Raw genomic sequence first — 25,398 nt, forward strand, 5'->3', positions numbered from 1 at the left:
GATGACAAAGCTAAGGTGTGTGTGATCGGACAGACCCACCAAAGCCACACAGCTGTGACCGGGCAGCACGGACCTCAAGCCAGCCTCCTGACCCAGGTTCTGCCTTGGCCAAGCCACCTCTCTGTGAAGGAGGCAGGAACGAAAACCCTCCATTCATTTCCATCACTGTTCTTATTAGATTTAATCTTTTAAAAATACGATGCATATTTTCACACTGGGAAATGACCTTCTGCTAAAAAGGAGCCATCTTCTTTGGTAAGATATGGACTCTTCACAAAATTTTATCCACAACTTGGCACAGGGGTCGTTTCTCAAGTGACACAACTACACAGACTGTCAAATGTCTAAAATCAAGACGTGGTTATAAATAACCTCAAACCTTAACTGGAATAAGCTCTCCACAACTGCCTCAAGAATAGGCACAGCCACATCCATTAAAACACCAGAAAAGCAGGGCTCAGTGCTTCTCCACCGGGGAAGTTTGAACCCCCAGGGGACACTGGGCAATGTCTAGGTATATTTTTGGTTTTCACAACCGGCAGATGGGAGCCAGGGATGATGCCAAACAGGACGGTCCTCATGACAAAGAATTTTCCAGCCCCAAATGTCAATAGTGCCAAGATTAAGAAATGCTGGTCTAAATTCTGAGGTTGTTCTATATATGCAGCTGACCTCTGAGGTGGAAAGAATGGGAGACTGAGCACAGAGCGGATATACACTCCAAGCTCTGCTGCTTCAAAGTCCTGTGACACGTGAACCTGGTCACTTCAAGTCACCAAGCTGGTTGCCCTTGTTTGCAAAATGGGGTTGCTTCCCCTCCCCAAGATAAAGCAGCTGAGGGGCCAGCTGAGTGTTTCAACAGGTAGGAGGGCCTTAGTCAATCCCCAAGGCCATGGCTGGACTAAGATCCCCACCACCTGTGACAGGCAAAGGCTCTGGGGGATCCCACTGTTTCTGAAGGACATACACACCCAGTATTTGCTTTGTACAAACACATTTGGAAAAACAAATGTCAGAGCAGCAGGCGTCCATCTATACAAGGTTAGGGTCAACCTTACTCTCCTTCAATGTCATGCAGCAGGAATCTGTTCACGGGCAGTGGGAACCCAGGGCTGGGTATCTGCCATCTCCCAGATGTGGCCCCACCTGTCACCATTATTGACCAATGGGCCTCAACTGGGAGGTCAGGGGGTAGGTGCAGATGGCTCGTGAGTTCCTCCAGTTCTCGTACAAGCCATCTTGCACTTGGCTTTAAACCATATTATCCAAATGAAGTATTGCTCTCATAATCAGCATCCGCCTTTCAACCAGCACAGATGGCAACCGCGTGCTTAAATGGCAATTCAAGGGCTAAAATTTGGGCAAGCTCTCCAGGATCTCTGATCCGGTTCTCTGGGCAGGTTCTGAGAGAGAGAGAGGTCAGGAAATGCAGGAAGTGGGGGACCATGTGCAAAGCTGAAGGTCTTTTGTCTGCTATCAAGCCTTCCCAACAAATCAAGCTGAAGCCCACGTCAGCTCAGCTTGTCCATCATTCCCAAAGAGAAGCTTGCAGATCACCAGAACGGGAAGAAGGTTCCATTTTGGCCATCTCCTCCAAAATTCTTCTGTATTTAACCAGATACCTTTGGCCACCTTTGGATAATTGTGCTATCCTACTACTGACAATCACATGGAAACAGTACCCAGTGAGGTCTCTTTCTGCCTTAGCAGAAATAGCATTTTTTTAAAAATTTGTAATCACTCAGCTTCCCCCCCCCTCCTTATTTTAAAGGGGGAAGACGCAGCACTGTACTCAACTGTGAAATGCGCTCAGATGCAGCTCTAAAGGAGAGGTACCACCCAGTGGCTGGATATTAGTTTCCATGGTAACCAGGGTCCCTGGGCCCTGGCACACACAGCAGAAATGCCGCAGATTTCCACAGCAGTATCTTTTACTAGAAAGAAGAGTCCCGTGGCAATTTTACACATTTGGGAATGAAAAAACATATTGTGTGTGTGCACGGGTGCATGTGTGTGTGCACGCACGCACGGATGGAGATATAATTTGCAAAACTAAGACAACACAGACAAAAAAATATCTAGTTATTCTTACAGATAAATGGGCTTATGTCAAATATAACGATATATTTTCGCTTAAAATATAAGCAAAACAGCCCCCCCCCCCACACAGACACACACACACACACACACACACACACACACACACACACACACACAGCTGAAAGAAAACAAAAATATCTTCCATAGAAAAATGAAGGACTGAAAGAGTGGAAAATGGCTTTGGAAAACCAGTTGACCAAGGATCCTGCAGAAACAAATAAGTGAGCAAAAATCTTTACAAATAATCGACTGAAAGCACAGAAGAGATTTTTTTTTTTTTCACAGCCCATGTTATTTTCTACTTGAGTGCCCTCAGCATTAAACCAAGGGACGGAGTGAACAAGCAGACTGCCATGCGGCTTTCAGAGGAAACCAAGAGACAGAAAGCCCTGTGCTAGAAAGAATCCTCCCCAGGAGCCCCTTCTGAGCTGAGTGGACTTGGGCAAGTGATCTCATCTCCCCTCCAGGAGATTCAGCGTGCCCCATGAAAATGAAAAAGTCCCACCAGACACTAGATGGTCTATAAGAAAAAACCCTGTCCCATCTTAAAAATCAAAGACCACAGGGTTAGGCTAAAAAACAAAACAAAACAAACTCCAGATAATTCTCAATTCAGGCCAGAGATAGGTTTCTAAAGGTAGTGTACAAAAATCTAATTTCTTTAAAATGTATCAGAAGAATGTATGGCCAGATTTGGGAGACGGAAGAGTATCCTTTTGAATAGTCTTTATTCTCTGAGTGATTTCCCAATATCAGCTTTTTTCCCTTACAAGCAGAGCACATGTGCCCAAAGTGAAAACCTTAGTTCAAAGAGTTTCCGCATCTCCTGCAAGTTTCAGGCGGGGTCTTTATCAGAGGGAGGGGAGAAGAGATGGCCACGCAATCAATCAGGCAGAACAGACTCACTAGTATTTTTCGACAACTTCAAGTGTCTTCACGTTTGTTCACCATACATTCCAAACGGTTATTTTTATCTGAGGTGGGCAGACCAAACCAAGTTCACGACTCTAAGGCAAATGATCTTTCACAAAAAAGCACTGTTGAGAAGAGAAGAGAAGAGAAGAGAAGAGAAGAGAAGAGAAGAGAAGAGAAGAGAAGAAAAGGAAAAGGAAAAAAAGAAAAAATTGCCTCATCTGTATGAACTAAGATAATTGCATCCTTCCACGAATGCTAATCGATATTTTACCGAAGTGACAACGGCACATTTGTGTGCGGCAGCAGGATGGGGTGGAGTATTACTTATTAAGCCAAAACAAAAAGCAAAGGGAAAGAATTAGGATGGAGAGGAGGGAGGGCAAGGGGGGAGAATCCTTACTGCTTGTGTACAAAGCGCAGACAGCCCAGCAAGCTGGAAGGGATGGAAATGCTGAGCAAACCACTTCATTATGTAAACTGCCTAACGACACAAATAACAACGCTGCACAGATCGACCCAGTCACCCATAAAAACACACATCCTCTCCACGCCTGGACCTTCCTCCCCGCTGCCGCCACTACCACCACTGTGTCGTTCACCAGCGTTTATTAAGGCTGTGGAGGTTAGACAGAACACAGCACACATCATATTCAAGCATCATCTGGGAAAATACACTGGAGCAAAACAGGGTGACACCACCGAACTGAGCAAGAACGGGTGCTTCTCTTGGTTAGCGGTAGGATGAGCCTTAACAGGACATACGGGCTCGGGGGTGGAATTCGGACACCCCCGGCTCTCCCTGTTACAGGATTTCAGGATTCTGGGGACTCCCTGCTCTGGACAACCCAGGAGGTGCTTCCCTTACAGTGGGACTCAGGTTAGTGTGTTTCAGGCTAAAGCACACTAACCACCGTTTCAAGTGTCATTTTGGGAAGACAGTGAAAAGCCAGACACTGCACAGGCAGGACACCGGCTGACCACGATGAGACACCCCATCCCTGGCAACTGTTGCTACCCAACCAAAGATCAATAAGGAAAGGCCACTTGTAGAGCGGGGAACTGTACTGTTCTCAAGCATCAGTTTTAACATCGAGAAAACATCAACAGGATCACAAAGGAGGGATTTCACCGTATCACCAGCGAGGCTGGGTTCACGATCCCAAACCTACCGGAAAATGGGAATGTGCTCACCGAAATAATCGCAGATATTAGCACCTACCTCTTAACCCCTTCAAGCAAAAAACGGGGAGGAAAAAAGGAAGATTTTTTTTTAATTCATAAAATAATGATACTTAATAAACATATGAATTCCTTTGAGTCCTTACCTACAGCGTAATTTGTAAAAGAAAAAAAGACTTAAAATACCCATGCCTTCCTACTGTCTGACTTTCATATAAAGCAAATCAAACAAAAATCACTTTTAAAAATGGAAAATGGTAAGACAAACTCCACATTCATAAGACCATTTTTAAAATGTTGTTTTGGGACGCCTGGGTGGCTCAGTCGGTTGAGTGTCTGACTCTTGATTTTGGCTCAGGTCATGATCCCAGGATTGTGGGATCAAGCCCCATGTTGGGCTCTGCACTCAGCATGGAGCCTACTTGAGATTCTCCTTCTCTCTTTCTCTCTGCCCTTCTCCCCCACTCATGCACTCTTTCTAAAAATTAAAAAATTAAAAATTAAATTAAAAAATAATAAAAAGTTGTTTTGTCCTAAGCAGAATATGTAGGATTAAACGTACTGTGGTCACGAATTAAAGCGACGCAAGGTCTATCAGAGTGGAAAAGCATCAAAATAATGAAACCCACAAGCAGGATGTGCATTTATGAACCCACTTAAAAAGACATTATATTTTTTTATGTCCCTTCTTAGTAAGTCAAAGACAACTCCAAAACCTCTTTAGGAGATGGAGAACTTATATCCCGAAGCTGTTTACATAATAGACAACACTTTTTAGCTAGGTTGAATATTATCATAAATAGCAGCAAATTAGAAATTTTTCATTTGTCCCTCACGTAAGATTGAGACTACAAGAGGTATTAAACACAAACACAGATGTATACGCACTCCTCCACATGTACACATTTAAGTATGGAGTGGCTTGAGAAGCTGACAGAAGTTCCTGAAGCAACACCAAAGCTATCCGAGGTTGAGGTACCACCACAGCCCTCAGCTAAGTTGCAAGTTATATATAATTAAAATGAATTAAAATCCAAAAAAATTGAGAAATTCAGTTCCTCAGTTACACCAGCCACATTTCAAGAGCTCAATGACCACGTGTGGCTTGTAACTCCCACATTGGACAGGGAAAGGTAGAACATTTGCAGCATCACACGGAACGGCCTGGCCCCGACTGAAGGCTCCACAGGGCCAGGACCCCACGGCATACACGAGAGCCGTCGAGTCCTGGCACTGGGCCTGCAATTAAAGGGAAAACAAACAAAAAAGAAATTCGAGAGAAAAGGTGACTTTGTCTTTGCCGGGCCAATTTCCCACTTCAGCCAAATACAAATGTTCTTATTCTTCCGAGCTCTGTTCTACTCCCCACCACACCCACCAGCATCCTAGCAGGGAGAATTCAAAATGTCAACTACCAGCAGAGGCAAAATTTGCTTAGGGTTTCCTCAGCATAATTCATGTGAATCAAAATCAAGTTCGAAACCCTGAAAATGAAAAGCAGTGGAGAGTTTCTAGGTCATCTTCTATACAGCATGCCTAAACTCATGTTTAAAAATATGAGAGAATACAGCAGCTGGTCCATCCACCCTGTACGCTAGGAAGTGTTTTGTCTTATGAAATTTTTCAACAAATCAGCAACTGTTTCCCGGGCACTTAAGACATGCCAGGCTCAAAAAAAAAAAAAAAAAAAAAAAAAAAGACATGCCAGGCTCCAGGAAATCAGAGCTAAGGTGCCCCAACTACGGCCATATACAGTTTCCAAGCAAAATTAACCCCTGCCAGGTTTCCACAAGACTTTTTATCCAGGCTCCACAGATGCTTTATGCCAGACTCCTTTTTTTCTCCTATTATCTATAAATCCTCAGAATAAGATCATCAGAAAAATTAATATATGATCCTTGAATTTTTTTTTTTTTTAGAAAAAGGCTCAGCTCTTAAAGAAAAATCACAACTAAGCTCGTTTCTCAAATATCTGTAAGTTCCCTCTTTCCCTAAAGGCATTAAAATCCCAAAGACAGGGGCGCCTGGGTGGCGCAGTCGGTTAAGCGTCCGACTTCAGCCAGGTCGTGATCTCGCAGTCCGTGAGTTCGAGCCCCGCGTCAGGCTCTGGGCTGATGGCTCGGAGCCTGGAGCCTGTTTCCGATTCTGTGTCTCCCTCTCTCTCTGCCCCTCCCCCGTTCATGCTCTGTCTCTCTCTGTCCCAAAAATAAATAAAAAACGTTGAAAAAAAAAATTAAAAAAAAAAAAATCCCAAAGACAACAACCAAAAATAATAGTTTGTGATCCACAGCCATATCTAGAGATTAGCAGATTGCAGTTTTAGACATCTTTATTTTTAATCAGTGAGTAAGTTTGTCGACATTCCCTTAAGGTCATATTCAAAGAATATTCAGTTCCAGGCCTGTGAGAAGGGCTTGATGACTTTTTAAAAATAATTAATTCCCTCTTCCACCTCCGGTTTGTGGCTAAGTAGCTTCCTAGGTAGAAATCATAAGGTTCTAATTACGTGAAAGGGTCTGTCTGACTTGAACACCAAAGTCAATCCAGAAGTTAAGGGCTAGTGAAATTCCAAACAACCTAGTTAAAATAAAACTTGGGGGCAAACAGAACCAGTCTGGCTGCCTCTTGAAAACAGCTTCCCAGTACCTCCTCTCCTAGAAGGGAAGGTTCCGGCTCTTCCCTGGGCTCCGTCTTTCACCCACCTGCCCCTTCCTGTGACCGCATCGAGGAATTGCTAGGCCCTCTTCAGCTACTGAAATATCAAGTCACACATTCCACCAGACTCGACCTCAAGGAGAGGTCATCAAAACTTGAATTCTGAATCCCCAAGTGGAATCTGACCAAGATCCCACCCCACTAGCCTCCCACCGGCCACAAGGACAGCCCTCCTCACCCAGATCCACTGAGGGCACCGTGGGAGTGTGGTAACTGCGACACGCACTCGGTCGTTCATTCAGACGCTGTCTGCACCTGGCCCAATGCCAGACACTGGGCATCTAGGTGCCTGGGCTCCTCAGAGAGGAGCAGGGTGCAGGCCTATCCTGGAGGGGCCTGCGTTCCGGTGGGGAAACGGTAAGGACACAGTGAGGTGCACCTGCCGGCCGCAGCAGGTACCACAGAGGTCCCGAGGCCTGAGGTCTCACTCTACCTTGTGGGCAAAAGTGTCACTGGTGATGTGACTGTTTACCCGGCTCTTGGAAGACGAGCAGCAAATCCTCAAGCATCTCAAGGAGGCAGACGGGGTGGAGTGAGAAGGACATTCCAGATCTGGAATGCACATGTCCAGCAGACACGGATCAAAGGTCTTAAGAGTTTCAGGGAGCCATGAGCATTTCTTTGTGGGTGGAACTGCCAGCCCCTGGCAGAGAGGGCCCCGGACAGGTGGCTTATGGCAGGAGGCACAAACCTCGCCGGGGAGTAAAATCTCCTGAGGAACTTAAAAAAAATCTGAGATTCCCAGGTCCTACCCAGTTATTCTGATCCCACAGGCAGGGCCCCGAAATCTGTCTTTTGAAACAAACTTCCTGGGTGATTATGATCCACGCAGCCAGATGCGGAGACCCTGGCATTTAACAAAATATATACTAAACACACGCAACGTATTTGCAAAAACCACTAAGCCACAGAGGTTTTCTTCACGGACACACAGAACCTTGGCAACCCAGGCTCCCTGATTAAGGCACATCTCCCAACAGTCTGGATCTAGGTGGTGGTCCAAAAGTTCCAGCTTCCTTCCACCTGCCCTCGGGCACACGCAGCAGCAGCAGCAGCAGGTCTGGGGTGGGGGAGGGGAGCCTTATTTTTCTCTTCTAACCCTCCCTTCTCCATAGTCCTGTGCTTTAACTTTGCTTCCTCCACTTCCTGACTCCAGAGCAAAAATTGGAAACTCTAAAGATAGCCTTGCGGAGAGAATTTAGACTGTCCAACTTCATTCATATTTTATGAATTTAATAGGACCAAATGAGGTTTAAAACCATTGAATATTAGAACTAAGAAAGAGGACTTGTGACCATCCAGGACTCTATGTCCCGGGAAAACCCCTTTTATAGTTGGGGAAATTAAAGCCCAGAAAAGCAAAATATACCGTAGTTCTCCCCCTTATCCATGGTTTTGCTTTCCGTGGTCTCAGTCAGTGGCGGTCTAGAAGCAGATGGCCCTCCTTCTGACAAAGCGTCAGAAGGTCCAACGGCAGCCTAACGCTAGGTCGCAGTGCCTACGTCATTCACCTCACTTCATCTCATCACGTAGGCATTTTATCACCTCCCATCATCACAAGAAGAAGGGTGAGTACAGGACAAGAAGATATTCTGAGAGACAGAAAGGCCACATTCACATAATTTTTATTATAGTGTATTGTCAGGATTGTTCTATTATTAGTTTTTGTTGTTCACCTCTTACTGTGCCTGTTTTTATTTATTTATTTTGAGAAAGAGAGAGTGGAGGAGGGGAAGAGAAAGAGGGAGAGAAGAGGATCTTAAGCAGGCTCTGTGATGTCAGCGCAGAGCCTGAGGTGGGGCTCAAGCTCACGTACCATGAGATCTTGACCTGAGCCAAAATGAAGAGTCTGACGCTTAACTGACTGAGTCACCCAGATGACCCTTACTGTGCCTAATTTATAAGTTAAACTTTATCACAGGTATGTATGTATAGGAAAAAACAGTCTATACAGGGTTTGGGACGATCTCCAGTTTCAGGCATCCACTGAGAGTCTTGGAACGTATTCCCCCGTGGACAAGGGGGCGCTATTGTAATTTACTCAGGGCGGCATAGTTGGCAAAGCCAGAAGACACAACTGGGCATCACAGCTCCCAATCTTGGTTATTCCAAGGTGCTACACAGATCCTTTTAGTACATTCAGGATCAAGTAACTTGAAAAGCAAATATAAGCTTATACTAAATCCAGGAGCTCCTTACATAAGGAATTGTAATTTAACGGTCAAAATTTAGGCTCTGGGCCAGACTCCTTTTACCACTAACTGGCCATGTAACTTCGGTTTAAGTCAAGTTCTCTTCATCCCGATTTTATCACCGAAAATGGAGATCGTGAGCACCTATCTCACGAGCCAGTTGTGAGAATTGACTCCGCATATGTGATGTACTTAGAACAGAGCCCGCCCACATTACTAGTCAATAAAGGTTCGCTATCATGATTTCCAATCTCGAAACCACGCCCACTTTTTTAAGTGATGTACAAAGGCTTTTGGACATTAAAGATGATCTGGTCGGCCGGGAATCCATTTCCTTTCTTCATAAAATCTTAAAACTCCTCACTCTGGGTTTGGTGTATCATTATCTAAACAGCCCTGAGATGGTTTTTCAGAGCTATAAAGTAATTACCCAGGCACACAGAGGCAGCCAAAAATGAAAGTCACATAGCATTATGCACTTCAAAGGCCCTTGCTGACATAAGCAAACAATGCAGTGCTGCGCAGGGCCAGTGCTAAGGCGGAGGGTCTCATCAGCTCGGTACCCCTGCCTTCCAGTGAAACAGGGAGCAGGGCCCAGTGTGCAAGGCACACTCAGGCGCAGGAGTGCTATTCCCCCAATATGGTGCCTCTGCTGCCCAAGACTGAGAAGCACGTGAACACAACCCGGTAGTCCTTTTCTTTTTATTTTTAAGTAACTCAGACAACTGCATACCAGTCAGTTCAAACATTTCTCAACTCCTATAATAGGCCATTTGCTGGTCCATTATGGACACGAAGAAGATGGGGACCCTGCTCCACAAAGTCTGGCATTCCATGCATAGCAAGTGCCTAGACGATAATTCTTTGCGGCCAGTAATACGGGAAAAGGTGTACTTTCATGTTAAATACAAAGGTGTACTTTCATACTAAATGCAAACTGTATATTCATCCAAGAGTGCAAAAATCCACAAAACATGAAACTGTACTATGTATTATGGTGTTAATAAACCCTTAAATTCCATTATAGTTTAATTATTAACCTACACACATTATAATACCAACTTATACACGTTTGCGTGACAAACAAAATCGAGTTCTAACGTATTTCCACATTCTCTTTAACAGTAGTTATATAATGATTAGAGTAATTTTGCTCCTATAGTGAATAGCTTTAAAAGTTTTTCCTAAATACATTATATTAATAGCCAGTGCAAAATATTCGCTAAAAAGGATAGAGGAATTTCAGAGCTTTGGGAGATAATACGGAATGCTAGTATTTTGGAAACCAGGGGCATGCTAACTTGAGATTCTGGATACCTGACCAAAAGAGATGCGCTTAACTTCCCTTCTATCACTTCCAGCAAGAAGGACTCAAAAAACACTTCGAGAAGCTCTAAGCAAAAAACTGGACTTCGTAGAGGGCAGATATCAAACTGCAAACCACATTAGAGTTACAGTCTGTAATGACATCAAATCCAAGTAGATCTGCTGCTGACCAAAACCGTTTGAAGCATTTTCTATAGATCGTTTCCATGGAGATGCACACACTATTAAAAACAGGTCATACATAAATCTCCCAAAGGATGTATACACGGGCATCAATTGCTGAGTGCCTTGTAAAAGCAAATAAATGGAGATACCCTAAATTTCCATCAACTGAAGAATGAGAAAATCCTTCTGTTTCCAGACTATGAAATTCCATTCGGGCACTAGAAAGGACAAGGCAGATCCACAGGTATGGACGTGGAAAGAGAACTACAATATACTGTGGAGTACAAGCATGAGAACACGTTCCTTATGGGCTACCTTTAGATCACCCAGATGTACTTTATTCCACATACCATTCTACATACTGTTCTGCAACTAGCTTTTTTCCTCCCGGACGCATTTATGTATACAAAAAAAAAAGTATATACAGGACGCTTACTCCAGTTGCCGCAAGGGGGTACTGGGAGGGTGGATTTTACTTTACGCATTTTGTTCTATGAATTTTTTAAACAAAAGCACGTGTTCCAGGTTTTTCAATTTGTAAGTAAAAAATAACTTAGTAAAAATCACTTCTGATGCTTATGGAACATACAAGAAGCACCTCCGTGCTTCTCTCTTACCATCTCCATAAAATACCCCTTCTTTGTTATCGACCACACCCTTTTTAGGTCACGGGAGAGTTCTCACACTCAAGGGAAAGTTATTTTCCCCCAGTGCACATGGACACTAGAGATGGCGAGATGTCAAGTATTCTGGCATCGCTAAAAATGACCTGAAATCAAGTGGTTTAAAAATATATCAAAGCGAGAGTCTGTTCACTGTGACATTAGTTGTCTTCTGTCGAGTACATCACCTCCAAACTCTGACTCTTACCTCTGTCACCACCAGAGAGGCTATTTGCGTTCTCTCCCCACAGATGATTGCTCTGTTTTTCTTCCCTGCAACCAGGAGATGTGCAGGTCCCCCTGGTTTCCTGCCGAGAACCACTCCAGGGAGCAGCCTCTGCAGAAACCCTGGCTCCTTGCTGCAAGCAATTATGAGAAATCAGGGGATGCTGCTTTATTCCATCCTTTAGGGTCCAATCAATAATTCAATATTAAAATAGAAGACCTGATTAAGGATCACAGAGCCTCAAAAATGCAATATCAGCTATCTAAGTTCTTTAAAATAGTAGAGCAATTCTTTTAAGAAATACACATTCTGATGGCTATTCTAGAAAGACAAGTCCAGTTCTGGATATCGCTGGAGAAAATATAAAACAGACTCAAAAACACTTAACAGTGGTGATTATGGCCTTAAAGGTTATAGAATGTTTAGAACATGCACGTATGAAGAAGACTATAACGGACACATGTCAACTAGGTCATCATCTTTTAAGGGATTAAGAAAGATACTAGCTAAGACCCATATCAAGCTGGCGAACCAGATCAAGTTCTTCAAACCACCGCTCTGATATCGCCATCACATTCTCCTAGGGAACCTTTCGAAACACCGTTGGCATCTTGGAAATAAGGAGACAGAAGACCTCCCCTGGGAGGACTCTGGCTCCTGAACTGAGTACATTGCTCACGTTTCGATATTCCCCCAGCACACTGTCCTATCGCTAGTACTGTACCACGCATGTTACTTCCACACCGAAATCCTTTATTTGCACATCTCATTTCCCACCCCCCCACTCAACTGCAAGCCCTTCCAGGCCAAGGAGGATAAATAATATATTGGTTTTTGTGGTCCCATAATGGTACCTAACATATTAGCAGGTTTCGGGCTTCTTGAATGAATGAGAAGTGTCCTCACTGCACATCTATTTGAATATTTAATTTTTTTTTTTAACGTTTATTTATTTTGGGGACAGAGAGAGACAGAGCATGAACGGGGGAGGGGCAGAGAGAGAGGGAGACACAGAATCGGAAGCAGGCTCCAGGCTCTGAGCTGTCAGCCCAGAGCCCGATGCGGGGCTCGAACTAACGCACCGCGAGATCGTGACCTGAGCTGAAGTCGGACGCTTAACCGACTGAGCCACCCAGGCGCCCCATGAATATTTAATTAAGTACCTATGGTAAAGGGGTACCTACTGAAACCCACTGGAGGTAGAGAGGTGTGTCAGAGAAGCTAAATCCTCGTGTGACTGAGGGCAACCCCTCAACACTTGCCCCCAACACCCACCTTTTCCAATGTTCTCATGACAATGAAGAGAACAGGCAGTGTAGAAGCAGACCCAGAAATATAAGGCAAAAAAAAAAAAAAAAAAAGAAAGAAATAAAAGAAAGGGAGGAGAGCGTCCCTGGCTGGGAACGAAAAGGAAAGCACCCCTCTTTGAACAGAGGTCTCCACGTTACGGGTAATGTTGTCTTTCCAACAATGGCAGTGGATATAGGAGCTATCATTTTCTCCTTTATACACGTTTTTGTTATTCTTTTGTATGATTCAGTAGTCCCCGAAATTACTGAAAATTGGCACCACAGTCCCCTTTGTTCATTGATTTAATAAGCCGACTTTAAACACCTGCTATGTCGTAAGAACTATTTTTGGGGAGTTAAGACACGACCAAGTCACACTCTTCAGGGGTCTGCAGAAAAATGTGGGAGACACATCACCACATACGACGCACCAGCGCACCGCTTACACGAGGGCTCCTTGCAGAAAAATGGTCTACCCGAGCATTCTCACTGCCCGCTCCCCAGGGAGTAAGGCAAATCTTAGGACAACCCGTGTGAGGAGGGAAAAACAAACTGCAACCAGACACACGGTTCAAGGCTCTGCAGCCGGCATGTCATTAAAAGTGATCGAACTAACACACCCAGCCACTTCCCGCAGAACCCGCGGTTCCTTTCCTTTAGTTTTCGTTCTTCTCACGTGCTTCCCTGTCCGGAGAACTGTTTGCAACTTCTAATAGGTGGAATCCCACAAAGTGTTCTAGGACGTGAAAACTAGGAGTCAGCTAAGCTCTGATAACTTAAGCTGTATCTCCTCGTGACGCCGCCCAAGGGTAAACAAAGAGGCACATGCTGAACTCGGTTCACGCTGGGCGCCATCCCTCCATCTGCTTACCACGTGTGTTGGTGGCCATGTCGGCCACTTTCTGAAAGGCGTCCAAGAAGGCAGCCGCTGCTACTACTGTGGTCCTAAAATGCAAACACATAACAAAAGCATGAGGAATGTCTCACGCTAGCAAATTCATTACAGCTCAAGGGTTAAAACCTCTGTGGAGAACTGAATGCAACCTTCCAGGAGAAACGACCCTGCTGGACGTGGACAACCACTGGCTTTGCAGGCCTACTTTTTTTCCCCACCCCCTTAGGAAGCATTTCTTCCCGATATTAGCGCACTCTCCCAAAAACACGCAGCTCATTCGGTGCCGCTCGGTAAATGCTGGCAAGTCTTCCCATCACGACACCTGATGGTGTAACACAATTACCAGGCAAAATTTCACAAAGGAGGAAAGACAAGTGTTTTTACCTAAATGAAAACCATCATTAAAAACTATAAACGGTATAAGTGGAAATAATTTTAGAGCAGGAAAACAGCATATAGACATGGACCGGGAGACGGAATCTTGGAGAGAGAGCCTCTACTTCAAATAATTCATTTTAGAGATGGGAAAACTGAGACAAGTAGAGTGACTTTCAAGATCACTAGTTTGGGGGCACCTCGGTGGCTCAGTCAATTGAGCGTCTGACTTCAGCTCAGGTCATGATCTCGCAGTTCATGAGTTCAAGACCCGCATTGGGCCTTCTGCTGTCAGTACAGAGCCCGTTTCAGATCCTCCCCCTCTCTCCCTGCCCTTCCCATCCTCCTGCTCTCTCTCTACCTCTCTCAAAAATAGACATTTAAAAAAGATTTTTTAATTAAAAAAAAAAAAAAACCATCACAAGTTCATCCCAGAACTGGAACTGGTAGCCCAGAAGGACACACAGTCCCATGCTCATCCCACTGCCAGATCAGATCCTGGCTATGTGACTCTTTCCCCCTAAATCCCATTTACAATGGAATTGAGACACCATTTTTTCAACCATAGAATGCTCTCTCGACTGCATCTTCTGAATTCCTCAAAGCTGACACCAGGGAGAAGTCACTACACTCATTTGCTGTCCTAGAAATTATTTTGAGTTCTTCACATCCTCTTGAGCACTCTGTGGTCTACTGGTTCCTAGCGCTGTGATCTAGCTGTCACCCCATGGAGAGGAAGCACCTCTCCACGCCAGGGTCAAGGACAACGAGAACAAGCCAGCCTCAGGACTCACACACACACACACACGGGACTCACAATCAAGCATGGAGCCTGAAGCTCATTTCCAAATATTTCACGTATGAATCTAATCTCTACTCAGCACTCCTAAGAATGCAGAGCTGTTGAAGGAAGAATGTGAGAATAAGAACTAAAAAAGAGTTCAAGATGGAACTGAAGAAGTGACTCTAAAACTCAGCAACCATAGCTCTGAGACAGAAGGTTCTGGAAGATGCTGGAAGTCATCCCTGGGAAAACCTGTGCAACAGTCCCTTAGCACCCAACTGCAGAATGAATGAGGCCTGATATTTTCCATTAGAGCAAAAAGCCATTCTGCTCAAGTTAAAAAAAAAAAAAAAAAAGACATACACACGGAACAAAACTGAAAGAAAAAACCCCTTTGAAGCATATTTTTCAAAGAGTTGACATCATACGCAAACCCTGGAAAAGTCAGCTTTATCAAACATCCTGGGATTTATAAACAGCTCATTCTGATTTGCAATTACTATCTGACACAATGGCCGGATTTATTTTCAAGTCAATGCCAATCATCCCAATTTAATGAGCCAGCTATAGAGACGCCTTGTGTATTACTCCGTCACCAGGGCTCCACTGAAAAGGAGGATGGTGGTCAAGTGTGAGGAATTAGGAGCTTTTAAACACCGCCTTCCAATGAGTCCTATTTCATTGTCTGCTGTTGTCATAATATATCTTAGTTCTCTGATGGGACAGCACAAAGGAGTGATTTGGTGTATGTGTTCCCAGCTTATTTGCCTCTTCTATAGCCTTATCCTTTCTTTACTGCAGAACACCAAACCATGTGTGTGAGGCTCTCAGCTGGGCACTACCAGTTTGACAAAATAAAGAAATGGTCCCTGCCCTCAGGAGGCCTAAACAGTTGTTAAAAAATAAAAAGTGTACTTTGTACTCGTGAGTATAAGATTGCTTTAAAAGTTTTACTGTAACTAATCAGCTGTACTAACCTCATATTTACCTTAAGTTTTGGCTTGCTCTTTGGTAAAAGGGGAAAAGAATCTTTTCATTGGTCGACCCTGAAAAGGCTGTCAGATAATTAAATGAGGCCACATAAGAAAAACGTGTATGTGTTGGGGGAATGGTGGTGGGGGGGGGGGGCTACTTAAATGTTTTACTGGTTGATTCCAGCAGGGACCTACAGGATGGAGACTATTTAAAATCAATGAGAAGAGTGAGTAGACATAGCTTGATAAGGTGAGGCTGGTAAAGGTTTCTGCAGGGCTTTGCATTCAGACAGGAGAGTGGAGCTGGCCCAGCATAAAGTCTTTACAAGTTCTTAAGCACCGAAATGGTAAAGGATCTGACAGAGAAGGGGCTGTATTCCTGAGTCTCCTGGAAGACCAATGACAGCTTGGGAAACCCCAGGTGCATGGGATAGAAATCCCAGGCCCCACAAAGCTGACAGAATGGAAGAGGAAAGATCCATCCTTCTGGAGTTCTTCTCTCCTGACCTACAGGGGAACCAGGAAATGTCCAGTCCTATGGTTAAAGCTCTGGGCAGTAACCTCCTGATGTCCATGGGCAAAGGACCAAAAGTGTCATGTCATCCACATGGTTTTTATCCTAGAAAACCCCTACTTGCTTTGTCCTCTGGAAAACCACCTGCATACATTCAAAACAACTGATGTCATCCCCCTTATGCCATGAACAGGAGTCATGAAAATTACTGCTTTTGTAAATGCCCTGTCCCTCATGGAACACCGCTGAGTAGCCTTTCTCCTCACTGATTTAAAAGCATACAGCTGTAACAAGAAGATTCTATTTCACATCAAATGATACATAAACAAGCACAAGACAAAGCAACAATAGCCCCTTAGAGCCGAGTGACCCTAGATCTTGTTGTTTAAATAGCTTTATTGAGGGATAATTTGTATACCATAAAATTCAACCTTTGTAGGTGTGTGATTCAACAATTTTTTAGTGAACTTAGAATTTTGCAACCACTAGCACGAGCCAACTTTAGGACATTTCCATCACCCCGACAAGATTCCTCATGCCCACGTGTACTCAATCTCCTTTTCCTCCACTAGGCCCAGGCAGCCACTAATCTACATCTGTCTCTGCAGATGTGCGTTTTCTAGACATTGCACACAAATGGAAGGATACAGTAGTCAACAATAAGCTGTAAGCTCTTTATAAGGATAGGCAGTAAGCAGAATGGACCTCGCAGCCAGACTCAGGTTCAAATCCCTGCTCTGGCTTTTACTAGCTGTGTGACTTTGCACAAGTTGGTTAAATTTCTCTGTGCCTCATTTTTTTCATCAGTAAATTGAGGATAATAACTGTACTTACCTCTCAGGGTTGGGAGATTTAATTAACATATGCCTGGCACAGAGTGAGCGTTACACGAATGTTGCCCATTATTACCTTACATGTATAACAGCTCATCTGACTCTCAAAATTCCTATGGAAGAAGGCAGAGCAGACAGTTCAGTTTTACCTAAGGGAACCGGGGCCCAAGACATAAGGCTAACAAGTGGCAATGCTCAAATTAGAACCCACTACATGCTTCTATACCTGTAACGCTTCCAAAATTAACCTCAATCTGCATCCTGGGTCTGTCCTATTCCATCCTTTGTCTGTGGATGTTGCCATTTTCTGGGAACGACAGGCTTCTATACTTACCGAAGCTGGGACTGTAGCTTTCCTGCTTTGTTTATGAAATCCTCCCAAACTGGATAGCTCCCCTACAACAAAACAAAGTCATCGATCAGTAAGGCATGCTGTGACCGACACCTGACTAAGACAATAACAGAACACCCAGACTCCAATTACACAGGGAACGATCTGTGTGTGCTCTCTTCCTCTGCAGTCTATGGTATGTGGCCTAGATGATATATAAACGTATCGGCTCAGAAATGGGTGTCGAATATACTCAGGCCCGGTAATCTTATAAATACTACAAACACCGACTGGAACACGTTTGGTGAAATCTAACCTATAGATGGATGGATCACATTTTGAGTAGTAGATGATGGGTCCAAAGTCAAGATGTGCAGAACATGTAAGGCTCTGCCCTGAACCACGTGACCATGGCTGTGGCTTTTTTCACCCTTATCTCAAAGGACAGGGAGGAGAGAACCAGAGTGACCGGAGCCCCTCTAGGACAGGCAGCTATTGGGAAGCATTATTAGACCATCAGAATCTCAAGGTTGAGAAGATACCTAAATATAGCCACTCAGCTGATGGCTTGAACCCAACATCTACATACAAGATGCCAACAGGTAGTTCCCCACCACATTTCGGCTCACAGGGAGCTCAACACCTCTCTCTGCCACCCTGTCTTTTGTGTCCATGCAGCATTGGCTTGAACCTTCTGGGGACCCTCAGAGTGAAGGCCTACCCTGCTTCCAGAGGGAGGTCTTCTCAGGGAATTCATCCACAGCTTTCCCTTCCCTTCCCAAGTGCAGTTCATTTTCTACACAGGCCCGTTTCACGTCCCTGCAGCATCCTGGGGCACTGCACGATGTCTCTCTGCTCTTTTAAGTGTGGTACTCAGACACAAACTCAAAACTGCAGGTGCCATTCTGACTGGAGCAAACCAGAGTGGACTGTGACACCTCCCTACACATTAAATTTATATTAAGATCAAATAGCCAACTGACCAAGAGGTGATGCAAAATAAACCCAGGAAAGGAAAAACCATGGCTAGAGAAATGGAGCTGGGGGGTGCCTGGCTGGCTCAGTCAGTAAAGCGTGTGACTCTTGTTCTCAGGGTTGTGAGTTCGAGCCCCATGTGTGGTGTGGGGTTTACTTGAAAGAAAAACTTAAAATAAAAAAGAAGAGTTTGGCACGGAATCATTTAAACATAGAACTAAGATTAAACACCTAGGGGGTGATCGTTGCAGGACAGAATGTAAGTGTTAAGAACACTGACATGGTGAGCATAACATGGGCCACCTCCTGATTTTGTAGTTTAAGGAGAGGAGGGAGAAACTCTAATGAAGTTAATCATCTCATCTTTCACTGCAGAAGCCCAATCAGAATAGTCTATAATTGCAACTGAGCTAAAACATAATGATTTCATCTTCCTATTGGTTTTAACAATCTTATTTTCTTACCCTTGGGGACAGTTTCTCAACCTTGCCACCAAGGACATTTTGGGCCAGACAGTTCTTTTGGGGGGTTGGGAGGGGCTGTCCTGTGCACTGCAGGGTTTCTAGCCCCATCCCTGACCTCAGTTCATGAGATGCCAGGAACATTCACAGATGCCACTGATGGGGACTACGAAAAATGTCTCCAGGCATCTGTGCCAGATGGACCTAATGGGACAAAATCATCCCCTGGTTAAGAACCACTATTTTAGGGGTGCCTGGGATGGCTCAGTCAGTGGAGAATCTGACTCTTGATTTCAGCTCAAGTCATGACCTCCCAGTTAGTGAGTTCGAGCCCCATGTCAGGCTCTGCGCTGACAATGTGGAGTCTGCTTGGGATTCTGTCTCCCTCTCTCTCTGCCCCTCCCCTTCTCTCTCAATCCCTGGCAAAATAAACACTAAAAAAAGGGGGGGGGGGAGGTGCCTGGGTGGCTCAGTCGGTTAAGCGTCCAAATTCAGCTCAGGTCATGATCTCATGGTTTGTGAGTTCGAGCCCCGCGTCAGGCTTTGTGCTAACAGCTCAGAGCCTGGAGCCTGCTTCAGATTCTGTGTCTCCCTCTCTCTTTGCCCTTCCCCTATTAATGCCCTGCCTCTCTCTCCAAAAATGAATAAACATTAAAAAAAAATTAAAAAAAAAAAAAGAACCATTGCTTTAGAGGGATGTCTGGAAAACTAAGTTCTTTTGGAGAAGAAATCATCATCTGAAGTTCAGTAATCTCTCCAGTATTACTTCACTCCAGTTTCAATACTGTTACATGAAAGTAAAATTAAATATATTTTTGTTTTACATCTTGTCATAAAACAGTCTCTTTAGGGGAGCCTGGGTGGCTCAGTCGGTTAAGCGTCTGACTTCGGCTCAGGTCATGATCTTACAGCTCATGGGTTCGAGCCCCACATCGGGCTCTGTGCTGACAGCTCAGAAACTGGAGCCTGCTTCACATTCTGTGTCTCCCTCTCCCTCTCTGCCCCTCCCTGCTCATGCTCTCTCTCAAAAATAAATAAACATTAAAAAAAAAAAAAACTGTCTCTTTATACATTTCTGTAGGTATCAAGCCTGCCTGAAAATGCACACAGAGATGTCTGGAAAATTCTCTACCAAAATTAAAATGGGCTATTTCTGGAAGTTAAGATTTGGACCAATAGGTTACTTTCCTGTTTGTACTTTCCCATATGGCCAGAATTGTGTGTGTGTGTGTGTGTGTGTGTGTGTGTGTGTTTTAAATAAGGATCATGTATCATTTTTATGAAAACAATAGTCATTACTTTTTTTTTTTTTAATTTTCAGATCAAACTAGAGGTTCTGGCAACAAAACACCATGAATTTACAACCCACCCAGAGCCTAAAGTCTGTTCCACAGATGCCACGAGAGCACATCCATCAGTTCTGCCTTTGAGACCTGCTTGGCCCAACTGCAGGTCTCTGGATTTATTCCCCCAAGCGACAATTTGCTCCCACGGGGCACTAAGCCACACCCCAGGGATCCTGTCTGACTGGCTCCTGGCAGAGGTCCACTGGCAGCTACTGACACCAACACCCACGCACAGATCCCGTCACCGTCCTGCTAAGCCACACCGCCTCCATCTTGTCTCTGTGCCCCAGGGGGCTGCTTCTACCCAAGAGCACAACTTTATTTTAACTTACGCTGAGTGAACCTTTGACAGCTCAGGCTACCATTCCGGACGCAGCGAGACATTGTGGGGAATTCCAATGAAAACACCTAACATATTTACCATTTTCTTATCAAGTATGAAGGCCCCTTCTACATCTACATCCAAGTAATTAAAGAGGTAAGGGCTGAGATCAGAGTCCTCTGACTGGCCACTGGGGATCCCCGTCCAGATAGACATCAGTCAGCATCCTTAAAAGCACAAGAGTTCAAAGCAACCAATTACAGCCTCACCTAACCTTTTATTCTCTTTCAGATCCACAAAAAAAGTATGAGAAGCTCTTCTGAAAAGCCTGAAGATGTTCAGATATACTGACCACCAACCTGTAGCCAAAAGGCTAGAAGGCATTCATCGACGTAAAGGAGGCCAGGAGTGCTGGGCCCTCCTTTTCCCAACACCAATCACTCCCATACAGGGACCCCTGGAGAAGGTCACTGAGATGATCTAGAATGTTTCTTAAGAAAAAAAGGGAGGCACATTTCATAGAGAACATGCCAGAATGGCAAGAGGCCAGTGCAGGGAGCACACAGTCCCGACTTCTAGCCATGGCTCTGCCAAGTATCAGGGGAAGTCACTTTACCTCTCAGGGCCTGCTCCTTACAATGACAAATAACAAAAACAAATAATTCCATCATCATTCCTGACCACTCTCATCACTGAAAGATTGTAGGGAAGGAGTAAGGGACACCAACTAGGGAATCCCGTCTCCCAGACTGAACCGTGGCTCTCTGGTTCGCAATGTGTTATCAGGCAAGTCGTTCGACTTCCACGAGGGGATAAGTCACCGCTTCTCAGGGCTGGTGTGAGGAATAACTAGGATCGGAAAGTGCTCAGGGCAGGGGCGCCTGGGTGGCTCAGTCAGTTAAGTGACTGACTTCACCTCAGGCCATGATCTCACAGTCTGGGGGTTCGAGCCCCACGTCAGGCTCTGCGCTGACAGCTCAGAGCCTGGAGCCCGCTTCGGATTCTGTGTTTGGGAGACAGAGAGAGACGGAGCGCAAGCGGCGGAGGGGCAGAGAGAGAGGAAACACAGAATCTGAAGCGGGCTCCAGGCTCTGAGCTGTCAGCGCAGAGCCCGACGTGGGGCTCCAACCCATGAGCCGTGAGATCATGACCTGAGCTGAAGGTGGACGCCCAACGGACTGAGCCACCCAGGAGCACCGCCCCCCCAAAAAAAATGTTTTTAAAGTGCTTCGGGGCAATGCCAGGCACTCCGTCAGTGTCCAATGAACATTTGATAGAACTGAACCAAGGGTGTGCAGGCCCCTGCAATCTCCCTCAGGATGCTGGCAGAGATGTGAAAACCTCTAAGTCAGACTGTCCATCCAGGCTGGGATCCCACATTCTTAGGCCTAAGTACAGAACCAGATGTAGCTCACGACTAGTTAACTAGCTGGGCACATGTCAGCCTAGTCTCAGTCACCCCCAAATACATGGCAGGAAGAGTACTCAAACCGACATGAATGCGCCTGAAATCTACTGCTCAAAGCACTTTAAAAAAAAAACAAAAAACTACTTATCTACCCCCACTGCTTGGAGCCTCACTTAAGTCTTTACCAAATTAGCAACAAAAGGAGGGTCCCCTCTCCAGTCAAGGGGTACAGCACATAGCTCTCCACCCACGAACGCCCACTCAGCCAGAAGAAGGCTTCCAAAAGCAGCTCGCTCCTGATTTAATGATATTCGACAGTCTATCAAAGAGTGTCAGGCCCACCTGTTTTAGGCAATATATAATTTAATGGATTCTAAAAAAAAAAAAAAAAAAAAAAAATGAAAAGGAAAAGAAAAGAACTTCTAAGAACAGAAGACAAAAAGCCTCCTTATTGAGAAATTTTTTTTTAAAAAGTGTGTAAATGTTATTAAAAGGTAAAGGCAAAGTGATGTTGGATTGTTCGAGATCTGGGTTGTTTTTTTAAGTTTCTTTCAAGGTAGAAAAAAGTTTCTACCCACCTAAAAGTAGTTTTACTACTAAAATCACAATCTTGGAGGAAGTGAGAAAGGAGAGAGAAGAAATTTGAACAAAGCGTTAAAGGTAACAGAGAAAAAGCTCTGGCTTTTTCTAGACTCTAAGACTGAGCCAAAGCGAGAATGCTCAAATTTCAAAAGAAATCTGCAGATCAAGATGCAGTATCCACTGAGAACCCTTTTAGAAAGCAATTCCAACACAGTCCTCAATTTTCTGACCTGCACCACCCACCAAGAAGTCCCAGAAAGCTCCCCTCTGAGGCTTCTGGTTCTGACCTGGCTCAGGTCACATTTGAGGTCCCTAGGAATGCATTTCCGGGGCTGTGAAAAAGTCTTCACACAGACCCCACCGTGGGGCTCACCAGAGAACACATAAAAGTTTCACAACTTTCCAGACAGACCAAAATCAAAGCAAATGAGACTCCCACCGGGCACCCGGGTTCTGCCAAGTCCAAAGTGACAGGCAACTTGGAATGTGACTCTCCTCTCCCTGGAACCACTTGACTTTCTTTGGAGAGGAGGGTAGGTTTTGAACCCCTGGCAATTTGTTGAAAATAGACCTTAGACCACACTGGATTCCGAAAAAGGGAAAGTCCCCTATTATAGAAACGGGAAGAGAAAACGAGCCTGTTTACAAACATGTAGAGGACACTCCTTTAATCAAGCTGCAAGACTGCCCCCCTCCTACAGCAAGAGAGGCGGGGCTTCCCTGAAGACCGGCTACAGGGCCCCACCCCTGCATCCGCCAGGTGGGGCGTCCACCATGCTCCCCACACCCCACACAGCACCAAGGGCGGCTCTTCTCTCTTCCGACCTCCAAGGGATGCAACAATCTTGAAAACTCCTATTCCACCATCACCACGTAGCTCAAATGTCACCTCTTCCACAGCATTCTCAAATGCACCTGCTTCCCCCACATCATTCAACTCACCATCTGTGAGCCCGAGTCTCCCCCACCACACTGTGGGCTCCAGGACAGAGAAACAGAGGGAGGAAGGAAAAGGTTTCTAGTAAGAGCAACGGCTGGCACACAGACAGGGAAGCAGAGATGACACATGGGGGCTCTCGCCAAGGGACACTGGAGTGATGCACTCATGCTGGGGACTGGCAGGACCTGGGCAGGATGGACAAGGTGACCATGAGCAGCCTTCAAGGGCAAGGTCAGAGTTCAACCACAAAGAAGAGAGCAGAATTCCAGGCAGATGGTGAGGGACATAAATCCCACACCACCTAGGTGACCAGAGAACCTAACAGGTCACATACCTAACAGCAGCCTGGTCCCTTAGGGAGTGGGGAGGAAACTGAAGTCATTTTCTTACTTCTGAAAAAAAAGTCCCGCCCAATCTGTCAACTTCCCTGAGAGTTTTGTGGCCACTTAAACAAATATGCGAGCCAGCTTACCCACTCCTCCCTCCCTCGAAGTTGAACTCTGGGAACACGCCTGGGTCCCTCTCCTCTTCTCCCCCCTTCCTCCACTCTCCCCACAGCCAGAAGGCTGGACAGGCCACTCGCCTAATGCAGGGCGCAGGGCTCAGCCCGTGGCTGTTTTGGCTTGGGGTTCTGTTTTGCTTTGTTTTGTTCTGTATTAAACAGAGGCCCAGGATGGCATCCCACACACGAAGCAGAAGAATAAACTGTGTGTAACTCATCAGTGCGGCTGGTTAACGATGCCCCATAAATAATGCAGCAACGGCCTCTCCCAGCCCAGCCCGCTGCGACAGCAGAACCTCAGGGGACAGCTGAGCGAATCAGACACCCACGCTGCCACACAGGGAACACAGAGGAGCCGGGAGCTGTGGTCAGAGAAGGGGTGATCTGAGAGGAGCCAGAGCTGGAGAAGACTCTCACAAGGAGGAAGCATTCAGCTTAGATGAGAATAGAACAGTGATTGGAGGAGCAGGGTGCAGGCTATAGGGAGTAGGGTTCCAGCTCAAAGGCCTCTGTCCTGTCCAAAGGTTGCAGATGGAGGCTGGCTCGCCAGTGGTCATGATCCTGAGGACTCAAGTCTTGGGCACACCACCGGACAGGGAACCCCCCCACCCAAGCCCCACTTTTCATCCTGATGACGTCAATGTCACCATCATCATCATTAAGCATCACCATCTTCTAAAGGGTTGTTTGGTGCCAGGTACACATATCAGCGTTTCTCTAACTTTCACATACATTGTTTCTACCACCTGGGGATCTTGCAAAAACGCAGGTTCTGATTCTCTTGGTGTGAGGTGGGCCTGGATGTTGCATGTTTAACCTGAGTGATGCTGAGGCTGCTGGTCCACAGACCACACAGAAGAACACAGCTGGATACACACTCTATTACACGCTCACAACAATCTGAGAAGCAGATGCTGTTATTTTGCAGCTGAGGACTGACGTCGTGACCCAAGTGCTACCCTGATTCTGGGAAGTGTGCTGAACAGAACCGGCTGCCCAGCCCAGGCCTGCAGAAAGCCACTCAGTAGGCAGGCTGGGTCCTGCCTGGTCCGCAAAGTGAGGTGCAAGGCCTCCCCCAACACACAGCTCCCAATTACAACTGCAAATGCTCCAGGGGAGCTATAATGTCACCCTAGAAATGGTCATGATCCTCAAGAACTTGGGGGGAAAAAAAAACAACACAAAGACACAAAACAAAGAAAAGCCCTTTGTGTTGGAAAAGGTCTGATAGGAATGAACCAGAAATGGTCACGGGTGCTGTCATTAGTGGTATGATGACGGATAACTTGATCACATCTTCCGGTTTTCTATGGATGCCGGGACTGATCTGCTTCTGCCAGATCAGAGAACCTGTCTGGAGCACCTCTAAAGGCTGATGCTGTCACCT

The 25,398-nt window shown here is 45.5% G+C and overlaps 1 protein-coding gene across 9 annotated transcripts in view; it reads right to left on the reverse strand.

The window, feature by feature from the left end:
- MTSS1 (MTSS I-BAR domain containing 1) overlaps nt 1–25,398 on the reverse strand; it is a 165,669-nt gene that overhangs the window by 123,489 nt on the left and 16,782 nt on the right. For all 9 annotated transcript variants that reach the window (XM_019459880.2, XM_019459878.2, XM_019459879.2 and 6 more), the window contains exons 2-3: nt 17,479–17,540; nt 13,641–13,714 (exon numbers count right to left, since the gene is read on the reverse strand). In XM_019459880.2, the coding sequence (XP_019315425.2) occupies nt 13,641–13,714; nt 17,479–17,540 (136 nt within the window). The remainder of the gene's footprint in view (nt 1–13,640; nt 13,715–17,478; nt 17,541–25,398) is intronic.

This window comes from Panthera pardus, unplaced genomic scaffold (assembly GCF_024362965.1).
Source record: "Panthera pardus isolate Hobbes unplaced genomic scaffold, ASM2436296v1 HiC_scaffold_7, whole genome shotgun sequence".
Classification (NCBI taxonomy): domain Eukaryota; kingdom Metazoa; phylum Chordata; class Mammalia; order Carnivora; family Felidae; genus Panthera; species Panthera pardus.